Raw genomic sequence first — 26423 nt, 5'->3', positions numbered from 1 at the left:
GAGGAGGAGTAGATTGGGGAGGGGAGGTAGGGGGCGAGAATGAAAGGAGAGGAGGGAGGGGAAACTGCAGTCAGGATGTAAAATAAATTTAATTAATAAAAAATAAAATTAAAAAATAAAAGAACACTAGATAGTTCACTGTGATTTCTTGGACTGAGCAGCTGTGGTCCTGGGGTACCCAATGGTCAACCCCTTTATGTAAAATCCTAGTGTGTATATTTGCCTTCAGACCTTGGTTCTAGTGAGACCCACCAGAATTCCCTAAGTGGAGACCACAAATGGTTCTCGATTTTGCCTCAAACGTCACTAACAAACTAGCAAGAAAATGTCCCGAAGAGAATGATAATCGGCTGTGTGAGCACTTCTACACCACAAGAGGGCAGCAAACTACACCATGTGGGCAGCTTTCAAGGGCCCAAGCAGAGTCTGGCTCAGAGTAGCCTACCCTACCAAGAACATTAGGAACTGACCGGGGCTCCTGATCCCAACCTTCCTTCCCATCCAAACACCATGTTTATTTTAGAGCAGAGCTGTCCACCACCCTGGCCTGCGACTGGTGTTCAGGGTCCAAGGGTCAGGCTGGCCAGCTCCCGTCTTCAGTTGCACCTTTCAGCCAGAAAGACAAGGAAGTTGCCATGTGATCACTACCAGCCAAAATGGTGGGATAATTAGGACCAGGAGAAGACCAGAATGTAGGCAACTATACAGCGAGATGTGGAGCCAGCCCTCTGCTGAGTGGCAGAGAAAAGTCTCAGGTAAGGAAGGGCCTCTACCTTGTAGCTGCTGTTGGAAAATGGTTTTATTTGTGTTTTCAAGTAAGCTCTCTGACATGGTCCTTGTTGGCACAGGGGAAGATGGGATGGGTATCGCTGTCATCAGAAATGGAGGGTGAGGGAAGCTAGGCAAGGTCATTCCTCCCCAGTCCCCATTAGTCCTCTTTGTAGAAACCCTCACGACCTTTGGAGTCTGCAGCTATTCTAGGGCAACAGGGAGTGACCCCAGGAAGCTTGCCAGGCTGAGAAGAACTGCAGAGGGGAGGCTGTGACCCTGGGAGGAACGGGGGGCCAGCAGAAATCAGAGGCCACCCCAGGTCAGGAATGAGACAGGGAGGATGTTTGGGTCATGGGTGGGACTGGGGCAGGTGGGTATGGTATATGGGTGCCATTCGTGACTCCCGCCACAGCATAAATGCCACATGTGGACATCCAGGAAGCGTGGAGCCATAGTGAGCTGTACCCCTCCAAAGAAATCATAAATGTGTAAAGAAAACTTGGGGACCATCTAGACCTTGTGAAAAGTGAGAGAGAGAGAGAGAGAGAGAGAAAGAGAGAGAGAGAGAGAGAGAAGCCAAAGAGACTAACTGTCCCTTCAGGGCATGTTAAATCTATAAGTCACCTTTCCCATTCACAAGTCGTTCCTACTCTGATGCCATCCAGATCAAGGGGCAGCCCTCGGAAGCACACAGAGTCAGAGGCTGGGAAAACCAACCCAACTTTATGCTTCAAATTCTGTTTTTCCTCAACCCAACATTAAAGTGAAATTGGGTTTTCAGAACCCAAGCTCCTAAGTACTGTACAGAATCTAGGGGTCAGGCATGATTGGATTAATAAACAAAGCTGGTATGAGAGAATTTAACCACTATCACCTCAGAGTTAACATCTACTATGCAATCACCAGAGCTTCGTAGATTCTGCACAGAACTCAGGAGCTCGGGTTCTAAGTTATAACAAGAAGCAAAGAGGTTGGAGGCAGGTACAATGGCACACACCTGTATTCCCAGCACTTGGAATGCTGAAGCAGGAGGCTCAGTCTAGGGCCAGCCTGAGCCACATAATGAGTTTGAGGCCTGCCTGGGCTACAGTGAGACCCTATCTGATAAAATCGTGGAAGACAAAGGCTCAATGGTCACCACTTAGTATCTGGGTAAGCCCCAGACTCTTAAAGGTCAACAGTCTTTCACTAAATGTGTTTAAGAGAAAATTTTCTTTGAATCCGAGCACAGTGGTACACACATAGTCTCAGCTTCTTGGAGGGCTGAGACCAGAGAATTGTTTGAGCCCAGGAGTTCAGACTATCCTGGATAACACAGCAAATCCCATCTTGACAAAAAATAACCTTTAATGCAACAAAGGTGGTGCATGTGAGCTGTAGAAATTTTAAAAAGGAAAGTAAAAACAGCAGTCACAGCTTAAAAGATGGCTCAGTGGCGACAGACTTCACGTGCAAGCGAGAGGTCCTGAGTTTGTATCTCCCCAGCACCCATGTAAAAAGCCAAGCATGATGTTGCAGGCATATAACCCCAAATCTGGGAGGCAGAAGCAGGAAGATCCCAAGGGTCTCTGGCAACTAGTCTAGCCAAAATGGCAAGCTCCACTGTCAATGAGAGACCCTGCCTGAAAACTCTGGTGGAGAGTGATAAACGAAGACACTCCACATCCGCCTCCACACTTACACAGGTCCACACACTTCTCCTACTTAGAGTACATAACCTTCCCAAAATGAGACCATACATACACACTACAAGTAACTTTAAAGATTATATAGTTTGAATGTTTTGCATGTGTGTATGTATTCACACCATGTGTGCCTGCCACCCACAGAAGCCAGAAAAAAAAAGAGATCCCCTGGAATTATAGTTACACTTACAAGCTGCCACATGAGTGCTGGGAACTGAACCCAGATCTTCTACAAGAGCAGTCAGTGCTCTTAACCACTGAGCCATCTCTCCAGCCCCATGAAACTCAGTTAATATTCTCTATCTTTTCCTGTCAATAAACTGTCATATAATACTCTGTCCCCATTCAAATATCTTAAATGGGGTTATCCAATGTCACCATTTTTTTTTAAGTATCACAGACGTGGATGGAATCCCAAGCCCACAATGTGATGCTTTCTCCAAGGTGGCCATGGGTGGTTGGTTGAGAGACTTAGGACCACAGCCCGGGGGTGTTTGCTTGGCTCAGAGCCAAGTAGAACATTTCCAACAGAAACGCTGTCTTCCTTGTGCCATAGAAGCTGAGCAACCCTGGGCTGTGAGATGGGACCTGAGCAGAGGGCTGGAAAGGGAAATATGGGCTGTGCCAAAGCACGGGCCACCCCAAGTTTGGCAGGTGGTGTGAGCTAGGGTGAGAAGAGCAAGTGAGAGCGGGCCCACCCTGTGCAGCTACCAGAAAAGACTCACCCACCCCTTCCTCCCCAGGTCACTTCCCCTCCAAAAAAGGGTCTGTTTGCTGTCCTTCCTCACCTCCAACCTTTCCCAGGACCCTGCGCCCCAACACAATAGCCAGGCCACTGACGCACCCCAGTGCATTGGAGGTTGGCAAAGGGCATTTTCAGAAGTGTTTACAAATCGGTGCAGCTGGACACCTCTCACCCCAAACCCAGAAATATTTACCTTGGGCTGAGGAGCCTGCGGTTGTGCCAGCCTTTAAGCACAGCCCAGCACTCCCTACCCTGTGTAGATCCTCAAGGACTTGAACTCCTGAACCCTCAGCATTCTGAAACCAAGTATTTAATCTTAAAAGCAAGAAAGAATAAGGCCAAGTTTTCCTTCCTCTGGGCTTGTCCAGGCCCCTCCTCTGCACCCACTGAGTGAGGTGTGGGCCCCCGCATGCCTTCGGGCTGACCTCACCCTGATCCAGCCTGTCTGTCCCAGCCCCGCCATTTCATCTTATCTCAAGCATAGATCATGCAAAGATCACACCATACATGCCTCATGACGAAAACTTGTACCACTTTCCCAAGCGCCTTCCCACCCTGTCCCTGTGGTAGCACAAATTCCAACATATTTGTTGACTGCACTCAAGCAGGAAGGGTCAGGACCTGGGGTGGGTCCTCGTCACTTGGGTAAAGCTCCCCGCACCCAGCCCTCAACTCTGCCTCTAGGTTCCCACATGAGTTGGAACTTGAATGTGTGTGTGCTGCAGAGACTGGCTCCTGGGCCTGGGGGTGCAGCTCCTCTGGCTCCCCCCCCCCCCAAGCTTGCAGAAAAATAAACCAATGTCCTGACCAAGTCTTCAGTGGCCTCCCTGGCAAGGGCTTCATCGTATTTGAGAAAGGGGCATCAATCCTGCTTTCTGTCTCCTCCCAACCCTTCCCAGCCCAGCCAGACCCAGTCCAGACTGCTGTACCAGGCCTACCCCAGTGTGCCGAATAACCCATGCCCCTCTGACATCAGCAGGCAGAGCGTCCCTCCCTTCACCAGGGCAATTCTCCGAAACACCACTCAGTCAGCCCCAGGAGAGCTACCTGCCTCTGAGACCTGGCACATCCCGCACCAGACCCTCAAGCCATTTGGTGCTGCTGCGGCTCTGAGGCCACACCACAAACAGCCCAACTTCTGAGTTCATTTCTGCCTCGAGGCTTCCTAGAGGCCACTGGGAGGCAGCTGGGCCCAAGCTCCAGGAAGAAGCCTGAGGAATGAGGAAACCCCACCTACTTTCTTGGAATCTGTACTTCTCAGCCAGTCTGGCACTGACCCTCCCAGGAGCCCCATTCTGAAAGGTGGAAGAATGATTGGTAGTAACCTCTCCCCAAAGTGTTATGGTGGCCAACTTAATGCATGGGAAATCCTTAGAATTCTATTCTTAGATAATACTTAGATCCATGTTAGCCATTATTCTATAGTATTATCATCCCAAACCACACCAACCAAACAGCCCTTTGTTTTCTGAGCCCGTGACACTCTTCAAGGTCACATCAGTCTGCATCTTTAGGACTCAGAAAGCTGAGGCAGGGAAGGCCTGAGTTCCAGGCCAGCCTCAGCCTCAGCTACAGAGTAAAACTCTTGTCAAAAAAAAAAAAAAAAAAACCTAAGTAAACGGCTGCTCTGTGGTCTCAGGAGTTAACTTTGACTATTTTGGCCCACCCCCTAAACTGGCAGAGACTCCGCTGTTCCTGCACAACGCCCACGCAGAGGAGAATGCCAGTTTCATGTTCTATGGTTTACAAAACGTTTTCACTTCTGTTTCTACAACGTGGAGTAGACAGTCACTTCTAAATGAGCCCCACCAGGCAGAGCATGGTTAAAGTTAGGACTTGAGACCTAACATCTGACACACGGTGTAGGTGTAACTGCGCAGTGTGAAGATTCCACTCCATCTCTGCCTGATTTCAAACCTAGTTGGTTTGATTTTTTTTTCCCCTCAGCAGTGAGCTTGGTCACAACCAGCGAAGTGTGTCTTCCTTCGAAAAAGAAGTTCAGATGCCGGAAGAATTAGAGACAGCCACACAATGAGAAGCAGATGCCCTACCCTGCGTCTCTGGAGCAGGAGAGGGAGGCCAACCGGCCGACAGGCCCTGCAGCCACTCTGCCCGTGAGCTCAGCTCCTGGCAGAGTTCTTCATGAACAGAGAAGACAGATCAGAGCTGGGGCCAGGCCACAAGGCCGCTTCACTCGGGGTCAGAACAAGGAGTGGCCAAGCCACATTTTCATTAACTCTCTCTAACCTTAACTACCCTGGAAGGCAAATGCTCTGCCTGTTTTTCTTTGGCTCTTTTCTGAGGCAGGCTCGTACTATGTAGCCCCAGCAGGCATGGAACTCACTATTATGTAGACCAGGCTATGTCCCTTGGTTTCCTGCCTCTGCCCCCTGCCCCTGCCCCTGGCCCCTGCCTCTGCCTCTGCCTCTGCCTCCTGCCTCTGCCTCCCAAGGGCTGGGATTACAGGTATACACCACCAGCCCCAGCTATGTGGCTTTGCAAACCAGTAAGCAGGGACACCGAATATGAGCCAGGGTCTGTGCGACTCCACAGTCAGGCCAGCCTGCCGGTATGGGGCCTTTACCTCCGGCACTCTGGCCAACCGAGAACGAAGCTATTGTGAGAGACCACACCTTCCCTGCTGTAGCTGTGTGTCCAACTCCCAGGGTCAGGATCCCCTTACCCATCCTGGTCTTTAGGGACGAGGGTTAGCACCTAGTCATGATAAAAGCTTTAGCAGTTCCCAGCAAGTCAAGGCCCCTGGGAGGAAGACAGGGCAGGCAAGGCTCGCAAGGATGGGGCTTGGGTGGTAAGAAGGGGTAGCAGGAGCAGACAGTGACTGTGAGGGCCCTGTGTCATGGCCCTCGCTCTACAAGCCCTTATGGAGGGCCATTTCTGTAACTGATGTGACCATTTCCATGACAGGGAAGATTTGAAGTTGTGAGTGCAGAGCAACACTCAGGCCCAGCAGGAAGAGGTAGAGACCGGTCCTGGGCGGGCAGGATCCAGGATCCTGAGCCGCAGTAGAGACACGGCTTTCATTCATTCAACAAACCACAGCCACAGCCGCAAAGCAGGAACAATGCACCCAACTCCACCCAAAGCCCAAGCCTCCCTCCAGCCGGTGCAGAAGAGCCCAGAGCACAGCCTGAGTGTCTAGAAGACTCGGCAGGTTGAATGGCCCAAGTGCCTGGTCTTGTCCTCACACCCAGAACCGCCCTACTGGCCCCAGGTCCCACTCTGGTTTTTCTCGTGTGTCCTGCCCACAAACTGTGACCCCCTCCCTTCTGCCCACGATGCTTCTTCGTCACTCTTCACCAGACAGTGCGTGTTGACCCCCCCAGACTTCCATCTAACAACTTGAGTCTCCTTCCTGGAAATCATTCCATTGTGATTAGCATCTGGTGTGATAGCACCAACATCAGACCTGACACAAATCTCTGTCTTAACCAATGCACAATGAATGGAGGAACAGTAGACCGACGGAGATGTAGTTCCGTTAATAGAGCTGGCTGAGCATGGATGAGGCGCCTGGGTCCAGTCTCTAGCACCAAAACTGTTCCGAGGATAGCTTTAGGGGGTCAGTTCTCTCCTTCCACTTTTTTTGTGGGTTCTGGGTATCTATCTAACTCAGGTCACCAGGCTTGCACAGAAAGTGCCGTTGTCATCTTCAGCCATCAAGCTGAGTGCACCCTCCTTCCCTCCACATGGCCTCATGTATCCCAAGCTGGCCTTGAACTTGAGGATGACTTTGAACCCTGACTTTCCTGCCTCCACCTCTCAACTGCTGGTATCACAGGTGTGCATTACCACCCCTGGTTTATTTGCTGCAAGGAGTTGGCTGCAGAGTACTAGCTGCAGGGGACTGGCTGCAGAGTACTAGCTGCAGGGGGCTGGGTGCAGGAGCTGGCTGCAGGGGACAGGCTGCAAGATGCTGACTGCAGGGGATTAGCTGCAAAGGACTGGCTGCAGAGGCCTGGCTGCAAGGTGCTAACTGCAGGGGGCTGGGTGCAGGGAGCTGACTGCAAGGAGTTGGCTGCAGAGGCCAGGCTGCAGGGGGCTGGCTGTACTGGCTTTGGGTTGACTGTGGAGGGGCAGAGTCTCAGAGATGCCCTGCTCTAAGCCATAGGACTTTTCACACGAAGCTCCAGACCTTAGAAAGAGAGGAAGAAAAAGAGAGGGCGTAATTACATTCCCTGTCAGGAGTGAACTGTGCATGGCAGTCTTCAGCAGCCTGGACTAGAGAAGGGGTCCTATAGAAGGTTAAGGTGACATTTTGCAGTAACTGCTTTCTGTTCGCCAGAGTTCTAGCATTCCCTTCCAGAACAAGTTCTTCTTCTTCAAAATTCTATGAAACCAAGTTCTGTTGGCAAAGAAAGATGAAGAAATCAAGTGTGACTTCTCAGCTGGGTGTGGTGGCTTAGATCTGTAATCCTAACAATCAGAATTTTGAGGCAGGAGGGGTTCCACACCTTCAAGTCTAGCCTGGGCTATGTAGTGAATTCCAGCCAGCCTGAGCTACAGAGACAGTCTCAAAAAGAGGGGAGAGCAACAAGATGGCTGTGCTAGCTAGTTCTATGTCTGCTTGACACAAGCTAGTCATCAAAGAGGAAGGTGCTTCAATTAAGAAAATGCCTCCATAAGATCGAGCTCCAGGCAAACCTGTGGGGCATCTTTTTTTTCCTTTTTCTTTTTTCCTTTTTCTTTTTTCTTTTTTTTGTTTTTTTTGTTTTTGTTTTTTGTTTTTTGTTTTTTCAAGACAGGGTTTCTCTGTATAACTTTGCACCCTTCCTGGAATTCACTTTGTAGACCAGGCTGGCCTCATATTCACAGAGATCCACCTGCTTCTGCCTCCCAAGTCCTGGGATTAAAGGCGTGCACCACCACCACCTGGCTTTTTCTCTTTTTCTGTTTTTTAAACTGAGAATCGAACCAAGGCCTTGCGCTTACCACTGAGCTAAATCCCCAACCCATTTTGCATTTTCTTAATTAGTGATTAATGGGGGAGGGCCCAGCCTATTGTGTGCAGGGCAGGTACTCTGGGGTTCTATAAGAAAGCAGGCTGAGGAAGCCATGAGGAGCAAGCCAGTAATCAGCACTCATCTCCAGCCTCTGCATCAGCTCCTGCCTGCAGGCTCCTACCCTGTTTGAGTTCCTGTCCTGATTTCTTTCCGTGATGAACAGTGCTGTGGAAGTGTAAGCCAAATAGACCCTTTCCTTCACAAGTTGCTTTGGTCATGGTGTTTCATCACAGCAATAGTGACCCTAACTAAGACAGTGGCTCGTGGGTGAGGGTGCCTGCCATTAAGCTGAATGATATGAGTTCTCCCAGGTGGAAGGAGAGAGCAGAGTCCCACAAGTGGTCCTCTGACCTTCTTGCATGTGCCCTGACACACACACACACACACACACACACACACACACACACACACACACGCGCGCGCGCGCGCGCGCGCGAGAGAGAGAGAGAGAGAGAGAGAGAGAGAGAGAGAGAGAGAATTTTAAAACAAATTAATTAAATAAAACATAAAAGTTTGGCTCCTTCCATTACCACATCCAGAAAGGAGACCACAAAGAGTTGCTTGGGATAGGGACAGTACCAACATTCAACTCGGCTTCAGCCAACAGCCGCCACTGAGCAACTACATGGAACAGCACATGGAGCCTCAGGATGAGGACGGATAACAGGCAGAATCTCGACACCCCACTCCCCCAGGCCAGGCAGACAACGGGGACCTGGGGGCTGCAAGGGGAGGCAAGCAAGGCTGCCTACGGTAGAGTCAACAAGGAGGCACAGAGACGGCCGGGTTAGGGCCAGCCTCCTGTGTGGAAACCCAACTTCCCTACTTGACGGCAATGAGGGTTAGGATGACTTTCTGAGCCCTGGACTCTCATAACTCTTTCAACCCTGTTGTAAAGATTGGCTTTGATGCCCATTTAGCTCAATGCCTGGCAGAAGGTAGATGTTAGTTATTGCTGTTGCTACTGTGACTAAAGACACCCTGAGATGGGGGGGGGGGGGGGAACGCCTTGTAGAAGTTGCCTTTGGGCTGGGTCTTGAAGGCCGAAGGGATTCCAGCAGGTGGTGACAGAGATAGAAAGCGAGTGTGCGCAGAGCTGGAGAGGCAAGACGGCTGAGATGGAGAAATTCCCAAGGCCAGGCCTTGGGAGTGGTACAGGGTACAGGAATCAGATCGCAAACGTGAAGATGTCACGTATGCTGGACACTGCCCCGGTGCTGCACACATCCCCCAGTAGTGCCCAGAGACACCTGGAAATGAGGCTGAGGGGAATAGCTCAGAGGCCTGTTCATTCATCCAATAAATACTTAATGAGCATCTGCCGTCTGGGCCTTCAGAGCAGGGGAACTAGGAGGCAGGCAGTACTTGAGTAAACTAATGATGAAGTCACATCCTTAGTAATAGGGTGAGTAACTCAGGATGATCAGGAAAGACTGTCCAAAGGGGGGATGGGTAAGTGACATTGATGACCAAGAGGTAGAAATAATCCTGAGAACGCCTGGGCTGAGGGAAAGCAACAAACAGGCCTAGACAGGCATGTACACCTTCCACCTGCGGGGCACTGGAGTCGGGGAGGGGTGGGCAAGGTGAGGTGGGAAAGCATGTGGAGGTGGGGTCCTGTGGGGGCTTGAGCTGAATTCTAAGTGTTGTAGGAAGCCAAGGAGGTCTTTAGATGACTAAGGTAATGCCACCCTGTTCTGATGCCATTTTGTGTCTGCTTAGCTTAGGCCTCTCGGCAACAGTCACGTCTGCCTTGGCAACACATTTGAGATTTCCATGGCCTTGATTTGTAGTCCAGATGTATTAACCAAAATAACTGGCAGGTTGTGTATGAAATAACTACTATGCTCTGCCAGGAATGAATGTTTCAAGGTTATTCTGACACTCATCTAACTTGGATGTATCTTTGTAGATTTTGCCATTAAAAACTCTATATCCCCGGACTTGGGCACCAAGAGAGTTTTCAGAGGCACAAGCCTGCTCTTGGTTTGGCCATCAATTAAAAAGGACTTAAAATTCTTAATAGACTTAATCAGCATTGTTGTCAATGACTATCTCACATGGACCAGTACAGTTTTACACAGAGCTGTCACATGACTTGGGATATGCATTTGTAAATGGTCATGCTGGAGCTGGGATTGAAGCTCGTCGGTGGAGTGACCGCCTGCTGTATTAGTTACTTCTCTGTTGCCATGACCAAACATCAGGACCAAAAGCAACCAGTGGAAGAGATGATTTTGTGCCAGACTCTGTCACGGTGGGGAGGTATAGCATCAAGTGGCAGGCATGGAGACGGGAGCAGGAAGCTGAGAGTTCACATCTTCCAATACAAGCACACAGCAGAGAGCGAACTGGAGGTTATACTCTCAAAACCCACCCACATGACATACTCCTCCAGAAAGGCTGCACCACCTAAACATCTCCCCCTGGGGACCAAGTCAAATGCCTGTGGGGGACAGTTCTCTTTCAAAACACCATACCTATCATGCAGAAGCCTTGTGATCAATCCTTAGTACCACATACACTAGGTGTGGTGGTGCACACCTGTAATCCCAGCACTTGGGAGGTAGAGGCAGAAGGACCAGGAGTTCAAGTTCATCCTCCACTAACTACATAGTCAGTTTAAGACCAGCTGGTGCTACATAAGACCCTGCCTCCCCACTAAAAAAATAAAGTCATTCCAGCTATTGTGGGGGAAATAGGATTCAAAACAACATCAACTGGACTTGAACCCCATGATGAACTAGATCACTCTGGTAGTTTGAAGAAGATGGTCCCCAAAGGGAGTCGCACTATTAGGAGGTATGGCCTTGTTGGAGTAGGTGTGGTCTTTTGAAGGAAGTGTGTCACTGTGTAGGCAGGTATTGAGGTCTCACATATGTTCAAGAAACTGCCCAGTGTCTTAGACGACTTCCTGTTGCCTGCAAGATGTAGGACTCTCAGCTACTTCTCCAGCACCAATCTGCCTATTCACCACCATGTCCCACCATGATGATAATGGATTGAACCTCTAAAACTGTAAGCAAGCCACCCCGATTAAATGTTTTCCTTTGTAAAAGTTGCTGCGCTAACTTTTTACAGCAAGTGAAACCCTAACTAAGACAAGTACAAAGGAAGCAGTCCCCACATGTCCCATCACTCCCAGGCCAGGTCTCAGGTCTGGCATTGGCCTGGCCTAAGTGGCTGTGGCACAGGCTGCTGACAATTGTCTCTTATCTAACTGAGGCAGCTCTGTTTCCAGCCTCTGGAACTGAGGAATGCCTGTTCCTGTGTTATCATATTTCCTGGCACTCTGGGTCCACCCAGAGAAAGACCCACCAGTCACTTCAGAGGCAAGTAACTTACAGACAGTTCTGGTTGTTTTTCTGAATTTTTACAGGGCTCCATTAAGTTTGGAGTATAAGTGCATTGAGCTATATTTGCTCATATTTGCTCATATGACACTGGGTACATTTAGAGCTGCGCTCTGCAGCTGGGTCCTGCAGGGAGAGTTCTGGGCTGAGTAGTCAGGCCCCAGTTTCAAAGCCCGCTTCTGGATGCAACCTCTGATAAGTCTCTTCTCCAGAATCCACAGGGTAGAGGAAACATTGCCTATAGCCTTCCTGCTCTTCCAGATCAAAGGCTTTCTTTAGAGTTCAGACTTAGGGCAAGTCAGAAGCAACTGTTCAGAACTTTCATTAATCCCAGCACTAGGGAGGCAGAGGCAGGAGGTCTCTGTGAGTTCAAGGCCAGCCACCCTGGTTTACATAGTGAGTTCTAAGCCAGCTAAGACTATATAAAGAGACTCTGTCTCAAGGAGAAAGAGCAGGAGAAGGAAGGAAATGGAGTCATCTGAGCTAGTCTTTGGCAGAGGAACATTCTAGAAGCATTAACCCTTAGACTTTTTCTTCCTTTTATTTTCCTTTCTTCTTTTAGCTCTTCCCTGATTCAGGCAGCTTAGGGGGCCACAGAAGGACTGTGAAAGAACAAGGCAATGAGAGGGGGAAGTCTTTTCCTAGCTTTTACAATTTAGACTGGCCTCCGGAGCATGGAAAAACCTCCAGGTGCCAGCTGTGTGTAGGAGGAGGCCTCAGAGCCGGCCACACCAATGGAAAAGGATTCCCGGCTGGAGGGCTGGGCAGGGAAAAGCATGTGTTACTATAGCACTGAACCCTTTGGTTTCTGTCCCCCCAAGTGCAGGCGGGAAAAGGAGTTAAAAACAATGCAGAGAAGAAGGGGTCACTGGGAGTGGAGACAAAAGAGAGCGATGTATTGCAAATGTGATCAAAATATAAACATGTATTGCTGCCCATGGTGACTCACTCCTTTAATCCCAGCACTCAGGGAGGCAAAGGCAGGTGGATCTCTTTGAGTTTGAGGCCAGCCTGGCCTACAGAGTGAGTTCCAGTCCAGCCAAAGCTACCTTTGCACATTAGATCCTATCTCAAAAGAATTAAGATTAATTTTAAAGTTAAGAAAATAAATATATATACATGTACTTTTTAAAATTCTTATATATATATTTGGTTTTTCGAGACAAGGTTTCTCTGTGTAGCTTTGCACCTTTCCTGGATCTCACTTTGTAGACCAGGCTGTCCTTGAACTCACAGAAATTCGCCTGCCTCTGCCTCCCAAGTGCTGGGATTAAAGGCGTGCACCACCACCACTGCCCAGCTATGAATGTTTTGTTTTTTTGTTTTTTGTTTTTCAGAGCTGAGGACCGAACCCAGGGCCTTGTGCTTGCTTGGCAGACACTCTACCACTGAGCTAAATCCCCAACCCTAAAATTCTTAATTCTTTGTTATATTTTATTTAGGGGAGAACATATATCATGTATACATGTGCATACTCACGAGTGCCACAGCATACATATGGAGACCAGAGGACAATTTGTGGGAGTCTGTTCTCTCCTTCCACCATGTGGATCCCAGGGATTGAACTTAGATCATCAGCACCCTTACCTGCTGAGCCATCTTGCCAGCCTCCCCAGGTGCTTCTTATGCTCACCAGGGTCAGCAGGTCTCAACAATGTCAGGGTAAAAGGTTTCTGCTGAAACATTACCACATAGAAGCAGCGCTTTGATTTTGTTGAGTTTATTATTTATGTTTGCATAAGCATCTTTTACATAGAAATTATTTCTAAGAATTTTCAGTCATGTAGAAGATCCCCAAAATGTTCATTTTTATTATTTACCTGCTTAATTGGCAAGTGCTAATTGTATATGTGTATGAGGTACATTATCTTGTGTTGATAATATGCATATGTAGAAGAAAGATTAAGTTAAACTAACTAGGCTGTCTGTAACCCATTTTATTGCCCAACACATTTGTATCAATAAGGACATGGAAGTTTGAAGTCTTGGAAGCTTCAGACTACTTCTCACGTCCAGTTTTCATTGGGTACCGCCTCTCCACACAGTTTGTGAGATTCTGAAAAGGTGACAAAGCATGGTAATTATAAAGACTGGACAAAGAGACACTTCAAAGACGTTTTCAGCTGAGAATGAGAATGCATCTGTGTAATCACATCCCCAAGGAGACTGAAGCAGGGGAATCAGGACTCTGATGCTAAACAGAGCAAGCATGTCTTCTGTATAGGACAAGGGATAACACCCATAAAATGAAATCTCATCAGTATGGCTGCCTAAACAAGACCTAACTAAATAATGCCAACATGAGTGGGAGAAATCTCACAGGGCCCCACCCCTAGATGAAGAGTTATAGGCAACTAATAACTACTGAGAAAGAAGTAGTCTCCCTCAGAGATGAGGTCCTCATTGGTTATCCAATACCACATGGTTGGACTTAAAAATGTATACAGACATTAAGTGAACTCAGCAGGCTGAATTTATCTGTTTATATATGTATATGTAAAAATAATAAAGAAAAGGAGGCCATGAAGGGGTGGAATGGGACATGGGAGGGACTTAACAAGGATACTTGAGGGATTGGGGATTTAGCTCAGTGGTAGAGCACTTGCCTAGCAAGCGCAAGGCCCTGGGTTCAATCCTCAGCTCCACAAAAAACAAAACAAAATGAAGAAGGATACTTGAGAGGGAAATGATGTAACTACAGTACCTTTATATAAAACTAAAAATAATAAATTTAATTCAATTTTAAAAATTATTTTTAAAGAGCTGTGTTTAATTCCATGCTGCTAGACCAATTGGAATGTTTAATTTTAAGTGGACAAGGTGCAATATTTCATCTGGTAAGTTAACATTGTAGGTCACCAGGGAAGCCATTTACTGAATTTTTATATCTTCTGAACTAGGATACATTCTTTTTTGATTGTTATTTGTTTATATAGAATAAATCAGGGGCTGGGGATATGACTCAGTTAGTAGAGTTCTTGCCTAATGTGCACAAAACCATGAGTGTAACAGGCCCTCAACAACACATAAATTAGGAGTGCTTGGGGAAGTTCAAGGTCATCCTTGGCTACCTGATGAGTGCAAGGACAGCCCAAGCCACATGAGATCCGATCTCAACAGTAAAAATTAAATTAAAAACAGTACAATTTAGTAGTTGCCAAAAATTTGCCTTTTGCAGTATTTCTGATTTTGAGAAAATGTGCTTATTGGTTTACTAGCTATTTATGTAACGTTTAATATATCAGACTATGACCAAAAAAACAAAGAACAGTTAGATAAATATGCAGACCATTGAATAAACACTTGTGTTTTTATACAAATCGTGTGTGTCCTGACTGTTGTTTATTTTCATTGGCATGATTTTATGGACACTTCGTTCCCAGGCCCCTGTACAACATAGGAGCAGCCAGGCTGCTGAGCCCCCAGGAGTGGCTCAACATGACAGAGAGAGGAAGTGACCAGAGGACTTCACAAGGTGACAGCACACACTCAGGAGCGTCTGCTGGGCTGGCGACCAATGTCACAGGTGTTCTGGTGTCCGGTGACATCAAGCACCAGATGCAACAGAAAGTGCGGAAGTTAGGCACTGCCCCAGGGAACATTCCCCAGGATTACCATGATCAAATTTATATCCCCCTAGCATAGGAAAGCTTGAGAATGAAACCATGTTAGGGCTGGTAAAATGGCTCAGAAGGTAAAGGCACTTTCCTCCAGGCGTGGCAACCTGAGTTCAATCCCCAGGACCACATGATGATTCCCACAAGTTGTCCTCTGACCTCCACACAAATGCCATGGCATGTGTACACATTCACACACACACACACACACACACACACACACACACACACACAATTTTAAATTTTAATTATATTTTATCTTAGCAGTATAGTAAGCTATAAGTTTTCTATTATGTGTTATATATTGTGTGATACACGATGCATGATACCATATATGTTATATATAAAATATAGAAACATAAGAGCATAACTGTATTAGTTAGAAAAATAGAAAAATGTAGATGATAGATTAGATTAGACAGAAAAAGGGAAATGCTGTTTTATTTGGGAACACATCTTTTAAGGACCTGGAATCACCCAGTACATGATGGTGGACTAAAATTGATTGACAAGGTGTCTAGGTGTCTAGAGCATCCCTGTTGGCTAGGGAAGTAGCTTTGGAGCCTCACCAGATTCCTCTGGGTGAGACATCAACTGGTCCTCAGACTCTTGGAGTTTAAAAGAACCTATGATCTGCACCCACCCCCTTTGCACAGAGGGCAGCTAGAGCCATGCTAGGCACTCAGCCAATCAGCAATAGAACTTGGTGCTGCTCCACATCTGCCACCACATCAGCTTGTCTTCTCTGTCATGATCAGCTAAGACCAGGGCTATAGAACCCACCGTTCACACTGGGGCACCTCAGCAGTGACTAGCCCAGTTTATGAATGGCTAGATGCAAGCTCAAAGCAAAGGCAGGTGGTAACCGGTGGACAGGCACAGAGGGAGGAACTCAATGACTCACCACAGGAGAAAGAACCTGCAAAGGTAAGCAGCAGAGTGAGCAAGCATCCTGGGAAAGGTCAACAAGTGGGCTGTGTTGTTTTTCTGTCAACCTCCAAATCCCCAGGGTAAGCCTGTAGAAGGGGAGGGAACCAGTTTCCTCCATGCAGAACAGAGTCCCAGCACCTTCATCATCCACACCCCTCAGAGGAAACTTAGTTCCAAATGAAGAACCTGCTCGTTCTGCTGAGACACCCTTGGTCTGGGGAGGCACATCGCCAGCTCTCACCCTCTGCCTCACCTTTCCATCCCCAAACTTCAGTTCAGTCACACATCCTGGAGACAGTACCTGCCTAGCTGGGGAGCCAAGAAAGTGTCCAGATTTGTAATATACCAAAGACTACCTCCACCCTCCCCAAAGCCCTTAGCTCCAGGAATAGAGACAGCCAAGACATGTCACACCTGAGTGCAACTGGCAGCTGGAGGGTGGTGTTTGACCACAAGATGCCACTCTGTAACCTTGAAGGACACATATGTGCTGAGCAAATGTTTGTGGGCTGAGTGACAAGGTGTAAAAATGGCCAAGATCTTCGGATGCTCCGAACACTCGACGCCCCAGCCTGTGATGACATCTTCTCTTTCCTCCCCAGCTTCCCAGCCTTGACCACCACTTACAACACCCATTTTGCAGTTGGAATAGATGGGCTTGCAGGCTTGAGAGACCCAACACCAACCAGGGCTTGTCTAAACCCAGACAGAGTCCACAGGGCAGAAAGTAAACGGTGTGGCTTGCTAGGGCAGAAAAAACTACACACTAGTGTCTACCAACAAGGCACTGGCAAATTAAATCATAGCAGAGCCACGGAACCTGATGTCCTACAACATCAAAGAAAATCAAATGTGTTTAAAAGTAGCAAGGTTTCAGTGGGTGAAAAGCTTCCTGTGAGGTCAATCATACAGAACTGAATTCAGTTCCACAGACTAAAGCCAGGCATAGCAGTACACATCAGGAGCCCAAGCGCTGGGCAGGAGGAAGCCAGGAGACCCATGGGACTCATGATCCAGCCAGTCTAGACTAAATGATGAGCTCCAGGTTCAGTGAGATACCCTGTCTCAAAATATTAAGTGTAGCCTGGTATGGTACCACACACCTTTAATCTGAGCACTCAGTAGGTGGATCCCTGTAAGTTCAAAGACAGCCTGGTCTGCATATTGAGTTCCAGGCCAACCAGGGCTCCATAGAGACACTGTCTCAAAAACCAAGTTGGAGAGAGACAGCAGAAGGCAGCAGATGTCAATCTCTGACCTCTAAACATGCCCACATAGGCTAGTGAACCTGTACACACACACACACACACACACACACACACACACACACACACACACACTTCAGAAAACATAACATTAAATGGGAAAAGCAAGATCAGATCAGAAGTTCAAGGCCAGCCTCAGTTATATAGCAAGTTCCAGGCCAAGTTGGGCTGAATGAGACCGTGTCTTAAAAAAACAGATAAATAGCGAGATAATCAAGAGACTCAGCAGATAAAGGGACTTGCTGTACACGCCCGACAGCCTGAGCTTAATTCCTGGGACCACAGAAAGGTGGGAGGAGAGAACCAGCTCCACAAAGCTGTCTTCTGCCCCTTGCACGTGGGCCCTGCAGCATGTGCACACACCATAAAGGTAAGTACAAAGTCAGAAAAAAATTAAACAGGCAAAAAGGAAATGCACGGTCCTCAGAGTGAGTGTAAGGGGGCTATAAGCTTTTTGAAGGAGATTGGACCAGGTTCACTCTGGTTGCAGGTAGAAACTGTGCACTTTAAACTTTAAACTGCTCCACATCTCCATGCAACTGTGTCACAGCTGAACTGATCTATGGCTAACCACTTGAATCCTGTCATCTAGATAAATATTCATGATTATATTTAGATCTCCTTCAGCATTTTAGAGTCAATGAGATGGATACATAGCCATTATTTTAGGTCCTCTAAAAGCTTGAAGGATCTAGACATCATCACTGCTAAGCAAACCAACCAAATGCTCAGAAGGTGCCAAGCCCTTCCTAGGAGGGTTCTAGATCAATGCAGGGGTCAGCCTTGGGGCAGAAGAAAATGAATCAAACTTGTGAGGAAAAATCTGCTGTTTTACAGCCATTTCCTGAGAATCACAGAGCTAGCCACTGGGGGAGGAGGCAGAGACTGGTCTCTACAGCTCCCAGTTGACCTCATGAGTTGACCCTAGCCTGTGGTCTGAGCAGTCCTTCTGTGGCCCAGCCAGATCACCAGGCTCAGAATGGCCCACCCAGGGCCTCCAACATGCTTTCTAGGCCATGCTGGGACTTGTTCTCCAGCTTCTGCTGTTGGGGATAGGCTAAGCCCTAAAGCCAGAGGATAAACATCTGGTCTTAGGCAACCTCTCCTGGCAGGACCTGGTGGAAGGTACTGTTTGCTTCACTCCTCCCTCCTGCCACTGCCACTAAATTCATGTGAGAACAAGGAAGGGGCTCACTAGTGGACACTGAGCATGGCCCAAGAACCTGCACCCACATGTTAACATGTTAGACACACACACACACACACACACACACACACACACACACACACACACTGCACGGTGTGGGAGAGTGGCCAGGTGACCTAGAGACTTAAGAATCCAGATGCCCAGATGAAGTGTCCAGGCCCATCAGTCCCCTCAGGCTGTGGATGAGGCTCCTCCTGACCTTTTCTGAAATCAGGCCCAAAGTATTTATATCACTCCAGAAGACTCCTAGCCCAGATCTCAAAGCTCTCCACGAATCTAGGGACCAGGACTTTCCAAAGCCAGTCACAGTCAATGCAGGAAGTGAGGAGGGTAGAGAGACCAGAAGGAGATGTGCCAATTCAATACCACCTTCACGGAGCTAGTAACCTAGTGGCTTCTCTCTCCCAAGGGGTTTGTCTTTGTGCAGCACATCTGTGCCCAGTGCAGTCAGAGATGGCAGCCCCTAGCCCTCCCCCAGGTGCTAAGCAGGCTTAGGGTTCCAGCCTGGAAGTCCAATGGGGGTGGTGTCTTAGGGATGTGAGGAGCCCGTGCTGGAATTTTAGAATCTCAGCTCTCAGAACCTTGAATGACACACCCCTGCAGAGGTTCAGAGAAGAAGGAGTTTCACAGATCCCAGGGCAGGAGAAAGGCCCACTACCGCCAAGCAGGGCTCTCCCCAGCGCCAGGATGGAAAAGCCTGTTTGGTACTCTTGGTGGTAGCAATCTGGGGACCACAGCCTCAAGGCAGACCTCCAGCATGTACCCCCTGAATCTGAGCAAAGCCACCACATAGGAACAGTACTGCCTTTTCATGACCTGAGTTAGAGACCCAGTCATGGAGACAAGCGGCAGACACTAATGCAGGATCCAGACCATCCTGAAGGTCCTACAAATTAAGTATTGGAGAAGGACCTACGCACAGATGTCCACACAGAGTGCAAACCATAGTCTTTCATGAGTGTGTGTGTGTGTGTGTGTGTGTGTGTGTGTTTATGAATCTGGCCCCCACTTAGCTAGATGGGCTCATCAGCAAGCTTCCAGGCTCCCCTTGTCTCCACCTCCCCAGGGCTGGGATTCCAGCCACACCCAGGTTTTTCATAGATGCTGGAGAGCCAAACTCAGTTCCTCACAGGTGCACACAGTAGACACTGTGTCCACTAGCCATCGCCCCAGCTCAGTATATTCATTTTAAAGACTCTTGTCTCCATGACATCTAACACATGCTGTGTACAGCCACTGGGCTGTGTCATTACCTGGCTGTGTCACAGGTCCAGGGAGGCTTCCCTGTTTAACAGTTGGCTTGGGATTTGGAGGCGGGAAAATGTGCAAAGACAACCTCACTCTAAGACTCAAAGGCAGAGCTGGAAAGGCTCTGTACAACGCTGTTCTGTGGAGGAACAGCTTAAATACTCTTTCTGCAGTGATGGCTACATCAGTCTCTGTGCTAGGGTCTGGCCAGAGACCCAGAAGTGAGCTAGCCTACAGTTAGAACTGAACTAATGGACAAGACAGTTCAAAAACAAGGGATAAGTGCATCCTAATGGCCCAGGACCACTGGAAAAAAGGCAAACCAAAATGCCCACAACTTTAAATCCTCTTCTTACTGTATCCTTAGGTGCAAACAGCCCTGGGGAGGGTGGGACCTTAAGCAAGGCAGCACTCTGTAGCAGGAGCAGACCCTGCAGGTACTGAAGGCTGAAGGCTCTCGGTTGACCACACTCCTTACAGCCACTAGGCAGGAAGTTCATGAGGGGGCCCTTTAAATGCCTCTCCAGGTCTTCCCCCAATTCCCAGTCCCACTACACCATAGTAGGTACTGGGCATCTATTGACTGGGTGGATGGATGAACATTTGAGACAGTCTAGAAGTCTGAACAGGATTTGTGGAAATGGAGAATGGCTGGGGAAGGGAGGCTGGGAAGCAGAGACTAGGCGTTGATTTCAACCAAGCTAGGTTACATGCTAAGACCCAAGAGCACTGGGGAGGCAACAGAGTAAACACTGTGCGTGGCCATGGGAAGCAAGGAGGCTAAGGCTAAAGCCTGGGAACCACTAACACTTGAGAACTGTCAACATCAAGAAAGAATAAGAGAGAACAGCTGAGGAAGGGAAACAGTGCAGAGTGGGGGAGGGGCTGGGGAGACTGCAGCAAGAGCGGGCAGGCTGTAGGGGAAAGGGCAGGAAGAGGTCAAGTCAGATAAAGGCTGAAAGCCCCCTCAACTGGCCACCAGAAGGACAGGACTCAAGGACTGCTCTGGGTAGGAAGAGACCAAGCCTGATCTGGGGCCTGGGTCTCCGATGTACACCATGGAAAAGTCTCCATTTGTCCGCCTCGGCTGAATTCAGGATCTAACCTGACCAATGATGCCCAAGAATCAAGCGACCTTTGTGGCTTAGAGTCTAGCCACTTTCCTTGGACAGAAGCAGTAGAAGGACCCCAGTGACATTTTAGCGTCCTGGGTCTTTGTCCTTCCCTGTGATTCACGAAGGGCCTCCAGCCTCTAGTTCGCCAAGGCTGGCAAGTCTCCAGATGCTTGACATCTGGAGTGCCCAGTGTTTGAGATCAAAAAGAGGACACAGGTGTCCAGATTCCCATGGCCTCTGACTTGGGTTCCCCCACTGGCTGGACACCCCCAAGTGGCCTGTTGTGTGAGCTCAGTTTCAATGGGAACAGAAACTGGGTTTAAGAAAATAGAGTATTTGCTTATTCCACAGAGAAGATAACAAAGTAAATACTGAAATATCCTAAGTGGTACCCAATTCCTGCCCCCTACCTCTTGTGTGCTTCCTGGAACATATAAAAAGCAGCCTGATGGTCCTACACATTCACACACACTACAATCAATTCCACCCCACACCCAGAGGCAACCAAAGCCCCAGGACTCCACCATGAAGCTCGCCATCACAATCATCCTTGTCATGCTGTCTGTCTGCTGCAGCTCAGGTAAGTGCCCAGCGTCCCTTTCCCAAGGACAGGAGGAAGTGGCCAATCCCTCTGCGGCTGCCTGGAGGGCCAGGAGATGCTGACTCTCAGAAAGGCTGAGTCTGATGACAACAGTCTTTTGTGATCTTGGGGAAAGCATTGAGCTGATAGAATCACACCTTCCAAATCCTGAACCCTGCACTCCAGGGACCAGGGAAGCCTGGGCGGGGGGTGGGGAATACCCATCTAGACCAGTCTATCTGCCCCAAAATGGAGTAGGGATGAGGAGCCCTTTGGAGCTCAGACTAGGACTGGCTGGAGATGTCAAGAACTCTTGGAACAGCCTCCAGGTTAGGGGGCGTCCCCACCCAGCTCTGGCAGTCAGTCTGGAAGGGGAAGGGCAGAGACTTTTGCCCTCAAACCCAAGGCAAAGTCCCCTGTTCTGGGAGGAAGGGAATATTCCAGAAAGAGATCTTCCCTTTGGGAAACTGCCAATCCCGGGTGGAGCTTTCTAAACATTCTGTCCTCTGGAAAAAGGATTAGAAGTCTCTGAAGACTTGTTGCTATCATTATGAAGAAAGGAATGAGAAAGGAGAGAGGGAGGAGGCAAGGGAAGGAAGGAGGGAGGGAGGAAGGGAAGGAGGGAGGAAGGGAAGGAGGGAGAGAGGGGGGGGGGAGAGCAGGAGAGTCAATCTAGCTCCCTCCAGGCACTTTGTGCTGCAGGAATGGGGTTGGGAAATCTTCTCCCTCCATCAGCTTCTCCCACTCCCCTCTGATAATGCTGTATTATTTTTATAAAAACAAACCCCAATTAATGTACTTGGAAAGGTTCCTAGTGCCTGTGGATACAGATTTTATGACCAAGAGGATTTAGACACCCCCCCCCCCAAATCATGGGGAAGTGGGGATGGCTGTTCTTATCAAATACTTTTATTTGTTTTCAGGGGAAATGACATCATTTTGGATTTAAATGTTTATTAGTTAGTATCAGTGATGTGCACAGAGGTGGGTGCTCAGCAAGACAGGGTTCAAATATGTGAAGGGGTGGACTGGCAGGACATTTGTAGTCACTTATTAAAACTCTGACAATAAAACTAGTTAGTGCTATTTACAATGTGCTAGTCACTGTCCTCATCCACTTTACACACTAGCCCTTTCATATTCATAACAACCCAAGGTAGGAGAAATATTGTTCCCATTTTACAGATTAGAAACTGAGCCACTGGAAGATGAGACACCCTGCCTGGTGACATTATAGAACGAGTTTAAGTTGGAGTGACCATTGTTTTGGTTTTGAGGCAGGGTCTCATTTTGGCCTGAATCATGGCCATCCTGCCTCAGGCTCCCCAGTATGGTTATATAACAAATGTGAGTTGTCATGCCCATCTGGAGTGGCTATTTGGATCAGGAGTAGGCTCCTGAGTCAGAGCAGTGAGGCCAAATTTGCACACAATGCCAAGAATTCCAGGGCAGGAAATGTGAGGCTATGTTAGAAGATGGAGGCGAACAGGGTAGGAGATCATCTTCCCAGGAGTAGGCACCCAAGCAGACAGCATAATCCAAACAGCACGGCTGTTGCGGGGAACAGGTGAGGTGAACGGCTTGTCTACAGACTGACTGTGCCGTCAGACTAGAATGCATGTGTGCATTCATCTTCCGGGCCAGGTTTGGGGACCGTGCTGGACTGGCATAAGGGCTGTGTCACGTGCCCTGGTAACAGACCACCACTAGCCTTGGGTGGGAAGCATTCTGGTAGAAAGCAAGGCTCCCAGAGGTCTCCTCCCAGTCCCCACACTGCAGAAAAAAAAGCCAGACTGGCAGCTTCTTACTCACTCCATCTAAAATGATGACAGGAACAATGGCCAACCCAAGCCAGGAATCCAAAGGCAGGTCAGAAAAGCCAAGAGCTGGCTGTAACCTAGAGGTGCTCACATGGTGCCAGGTTTCCACGCTTGGAACCTCACCAGATCTTACAGTCCTACTCCATCACCCAAAGGCTGCTCTCTCCTGCTGATCAGACTGGCTGGTCCAGCAGGGCACTGGCCAGCTTCTAGAGAAGAGGCTAGATTCATGTGCTTTCTTTTGCCTGCACTCCAGCTTCTTCAGACACCTGCCCAGGATTTTTTCAAGTCCTTGAGTACCTCTTCATGGGTTCAGAATCCACTTATGAGGCAGCCCTGAAGTTTTACAACCCTGGCTCAGATCTGCAAAATTCAGGGATGCAGCTGAAGAAGCTGGTGGACACCCTCCCCGAGAAGACCAGAATGAACATCATGAAGCTCTCGGTATGCGACATCCATCATTCACATTGCTTCGAAGTGGTTCCCCAACTGCAGTTTCATACCATTGTGGGGGTTACAATGCTGATGTAATGCCTTGTCATGCCCCTTGCCTTATTCTACTGTGTGTGTGTGTGTGTGTGTGTGTGTGTGTGTGTGTGTGTGTATGCATGTGTACTTGTTTTTTGCTGAGGGGGGGTCTCTCTGAGCTACCCTCACTATCCTCAAACTCCTGGGGTCCAGTGTTCTTCCTACCTCAGCCTCCTGGGTAGCTGGGAATACAAGCTTGCACCAGCACACCCAGCACTGGTGATTTTTTTTCCCCAAGAATTTTATCTAGTGTAAATGTGTATGTATGTGTCATGCATGTGAAGGTCAGAGGACAATCTTTAAGGAATTAGTTCTCTCCTTCCACCATGTGGGTCCTGTGGATCAAACCCAGGTGGTCAGGTTTGATTGGCAGGAGCATTTACTGCTAAAGCCATTTTGCCTTTTTAAAATTTATTATCATTAAGGCCTTTGAGAACACCATCTGAGGCCTTCCACCCTGACTTCCTGGCAGAACATTCTGTAGCTTTGTCTCCATTAAGTCTATGTGTTCCACCTACTTCCGAGGTTCACTCACCATAATGTGGGGGATTTGCTTCTTTATTCTAGGAGATAATCCTAACAAGCAATCTTTGTAATCAAGACCCAAGCTTCTAAAGTGCACCAGACTTCCAAGATATCCCCTGCTAAGAGCCCTGTGTTGCCTGTGCCTCCTTGACCTCCCACACCAGCCTGCCTCCCTCTCGGCAATAAATTGCAAGCATCTCACTTGCCTGTCTGTGTTCACTGGTCTTTCTAACCACCAGCCAGAGCCAGGTCCTAAAATGAATGGAGTGAACCAGAACTCAAGGAGGGCAACTGAGTCCCTGCCCTGGGGCCACACAAGAAACCCCAGAAGACCCCCTTCCGCTAGGCTTCTGTTATTGACCATCAGTAGAGTGCAAAGCCTTCTAGCTAGGTCCCCATCATCTTGTCAAAGCTCTAACCCAGCTTACCCACTGACCTGTGACATCACCCCTTCCTCCCCAAGTCTGGTCCAAAAAGTTATTGGATTCTAACTCCATCCTCTGGGCTATACTGTTTCCAGCCAGGCACCAGATGGGCATCCCTTAGCTCTTCCTTGTCCAATCAACTGAGGAGACCTCTGGAGTCATTTACTCCATATCCACAGGCCACACCATCATCCCTGGCTACAATGAACCCAGGGGCCCCTTGACATGTTCCCAGCTGACTTACTGCTAAGCAGTTCGATGACCACACACCTGCCACATGGTGTTTAATCACATGTAAAGTCTGAGCAACACACACACACACACACACACACACACACACACACACACACACACGCCACCCTTCAACGCAGACAGCACACTGACCATAAATGTTCAAGTTCAGCACAAGACCCGTACCAGCCCTTGTCTCCCTCTGCTCATACATCCCCTCTCCCCTGCCCTTAGTTCCTAAAAGCCAAGCCCCACCTCAGAACCTTTGTACAGGCCACACATAATATCAGCTGCCCTAAAAGATGTTCGGTTTAGAATTTGTCCTAACATCATTGAGCCCCCACTGGAGCCAGGCTACGCCATATCCGAAGAAGTGAAGAGTAGGGATAGGAGGCGTGTGCAGAGGAGCTGTAGGAATAGACAGGGCTGCGGCAGAGGGCGTCTGAACAAGGAGGCTGTGGGACAGAAGCCGAGCAACCCTACTAGCGCCTAGAAGCTCCGTGGGCGGGCGCGGTCCACGCCTGCCGCGCGCGTCACCACCACGAGGGGGCAGTGTAGTCCACGCTGTCCCACCGCTCCGAGTGTGTTCTGGAACTCCGACCAGGCCCCCCCAGCCCCTTGGCTATTGGGCGGATGCGGATGGTGAGACGTCATTCTCTCGCATCGATCTTGAATCGTTTAGTATGACTTCTAAACTTTGATTTGGGAGGGGTTTTGAAAATCAGAATCCTGAGGAAAAACACGGGGGGAAGACACACGAACAGGATGGCGCAGCTGAAGCCCGCCAGTGACCGGTCAGTAATTAATTTGGAATTAGCAGTAATTCCACTCCGGGGAAACCCTAAAGGCCGTCCTGCCAGATCTAGACTCTGAAATGGCTCCGAAGACAGAAAAGGACCAAGAATCAGAACCTCCACGTGCCTGGTTTTAAAGTGCCACAGCAGAAACTGCAACCTTAAAAGTTTTATCCTTTGCTCACACTTGGCAAGCATCAACAGTATCTCTTTTATTTCTCACACAACCAGAGCTCAGGCCCAGCTCCTGTCCAGCCTCCCACACAGGAATCTAGAGGGGCAATAGACTAGAGACAGTGATGAGAAAAGTCCACCTAAACACCCATGTGTGCGCACAATGTTAAAGCCACCACGCCTGCTCCTTCATTGTCTGCCACGGAGGAGGGCCTGGGATTGTAAAAATTCCAGGGCAGGTCAGTGGGGGGGGATCGGTGATTCCAACAGAGATTGTTCGTGACAGGTAGGGCCCTGGCAGGGACCAGCCCCACTCCCTCATTCCCAAGGCCCCAGATTCTTCAGAATCCAGGTCATTCTGTCTAAGGTGCATACCTTTGCCTCCCTCA

The 26423-nt window shown here is 48.7% G+C and overlaps 2 protein-coding genes across 3 annotated transcripts in view; both read left to right on the top strand.

The window, feature by feature from the left end:
- Positions 1-26423, top strand: part of LOC118594502 (solute carrier family 22 member 19-like) — a 703508-nt gene that overhangs the window by 92337 nt on the left and 584748 nt on the right. The window lies entirely within an intron of this gene.
- Scgb1a1 (secretoglobin family 1A member 1) lies at positions 21483-24500 on the top strand. Its single transcript, XM_036204765.1, has 3 exons — positions 21483-21537; positions 23614-23801; positions 24453-24500. The coding sequence occupies exons 1-3, from the start codon at positions 21483-21485 to the stop codon at positions 24498-24500; spliced, it is 291 nt and encodes a 96-aa protein (XP_036060658.1).

The sequence above is a fragment of the Onychomys torridus genome, chromosome 1 (assembly GCF_903995425.1).
Source record: "Onychomys torridus chromosome 1, mOncTor1.1, whole genome shotgun sequence".
Classification (NCBI taxonomy): Eukaryota; Metazoa; Chordata; class Mammalia; order Rodentia; family Cricetidae; genus Onychomys; species Onychomys torridus.
Note: the sequence above shows the minus strand (reverse complement) of the source record. Positions and strands in the feature narration are given on the sequence as shown.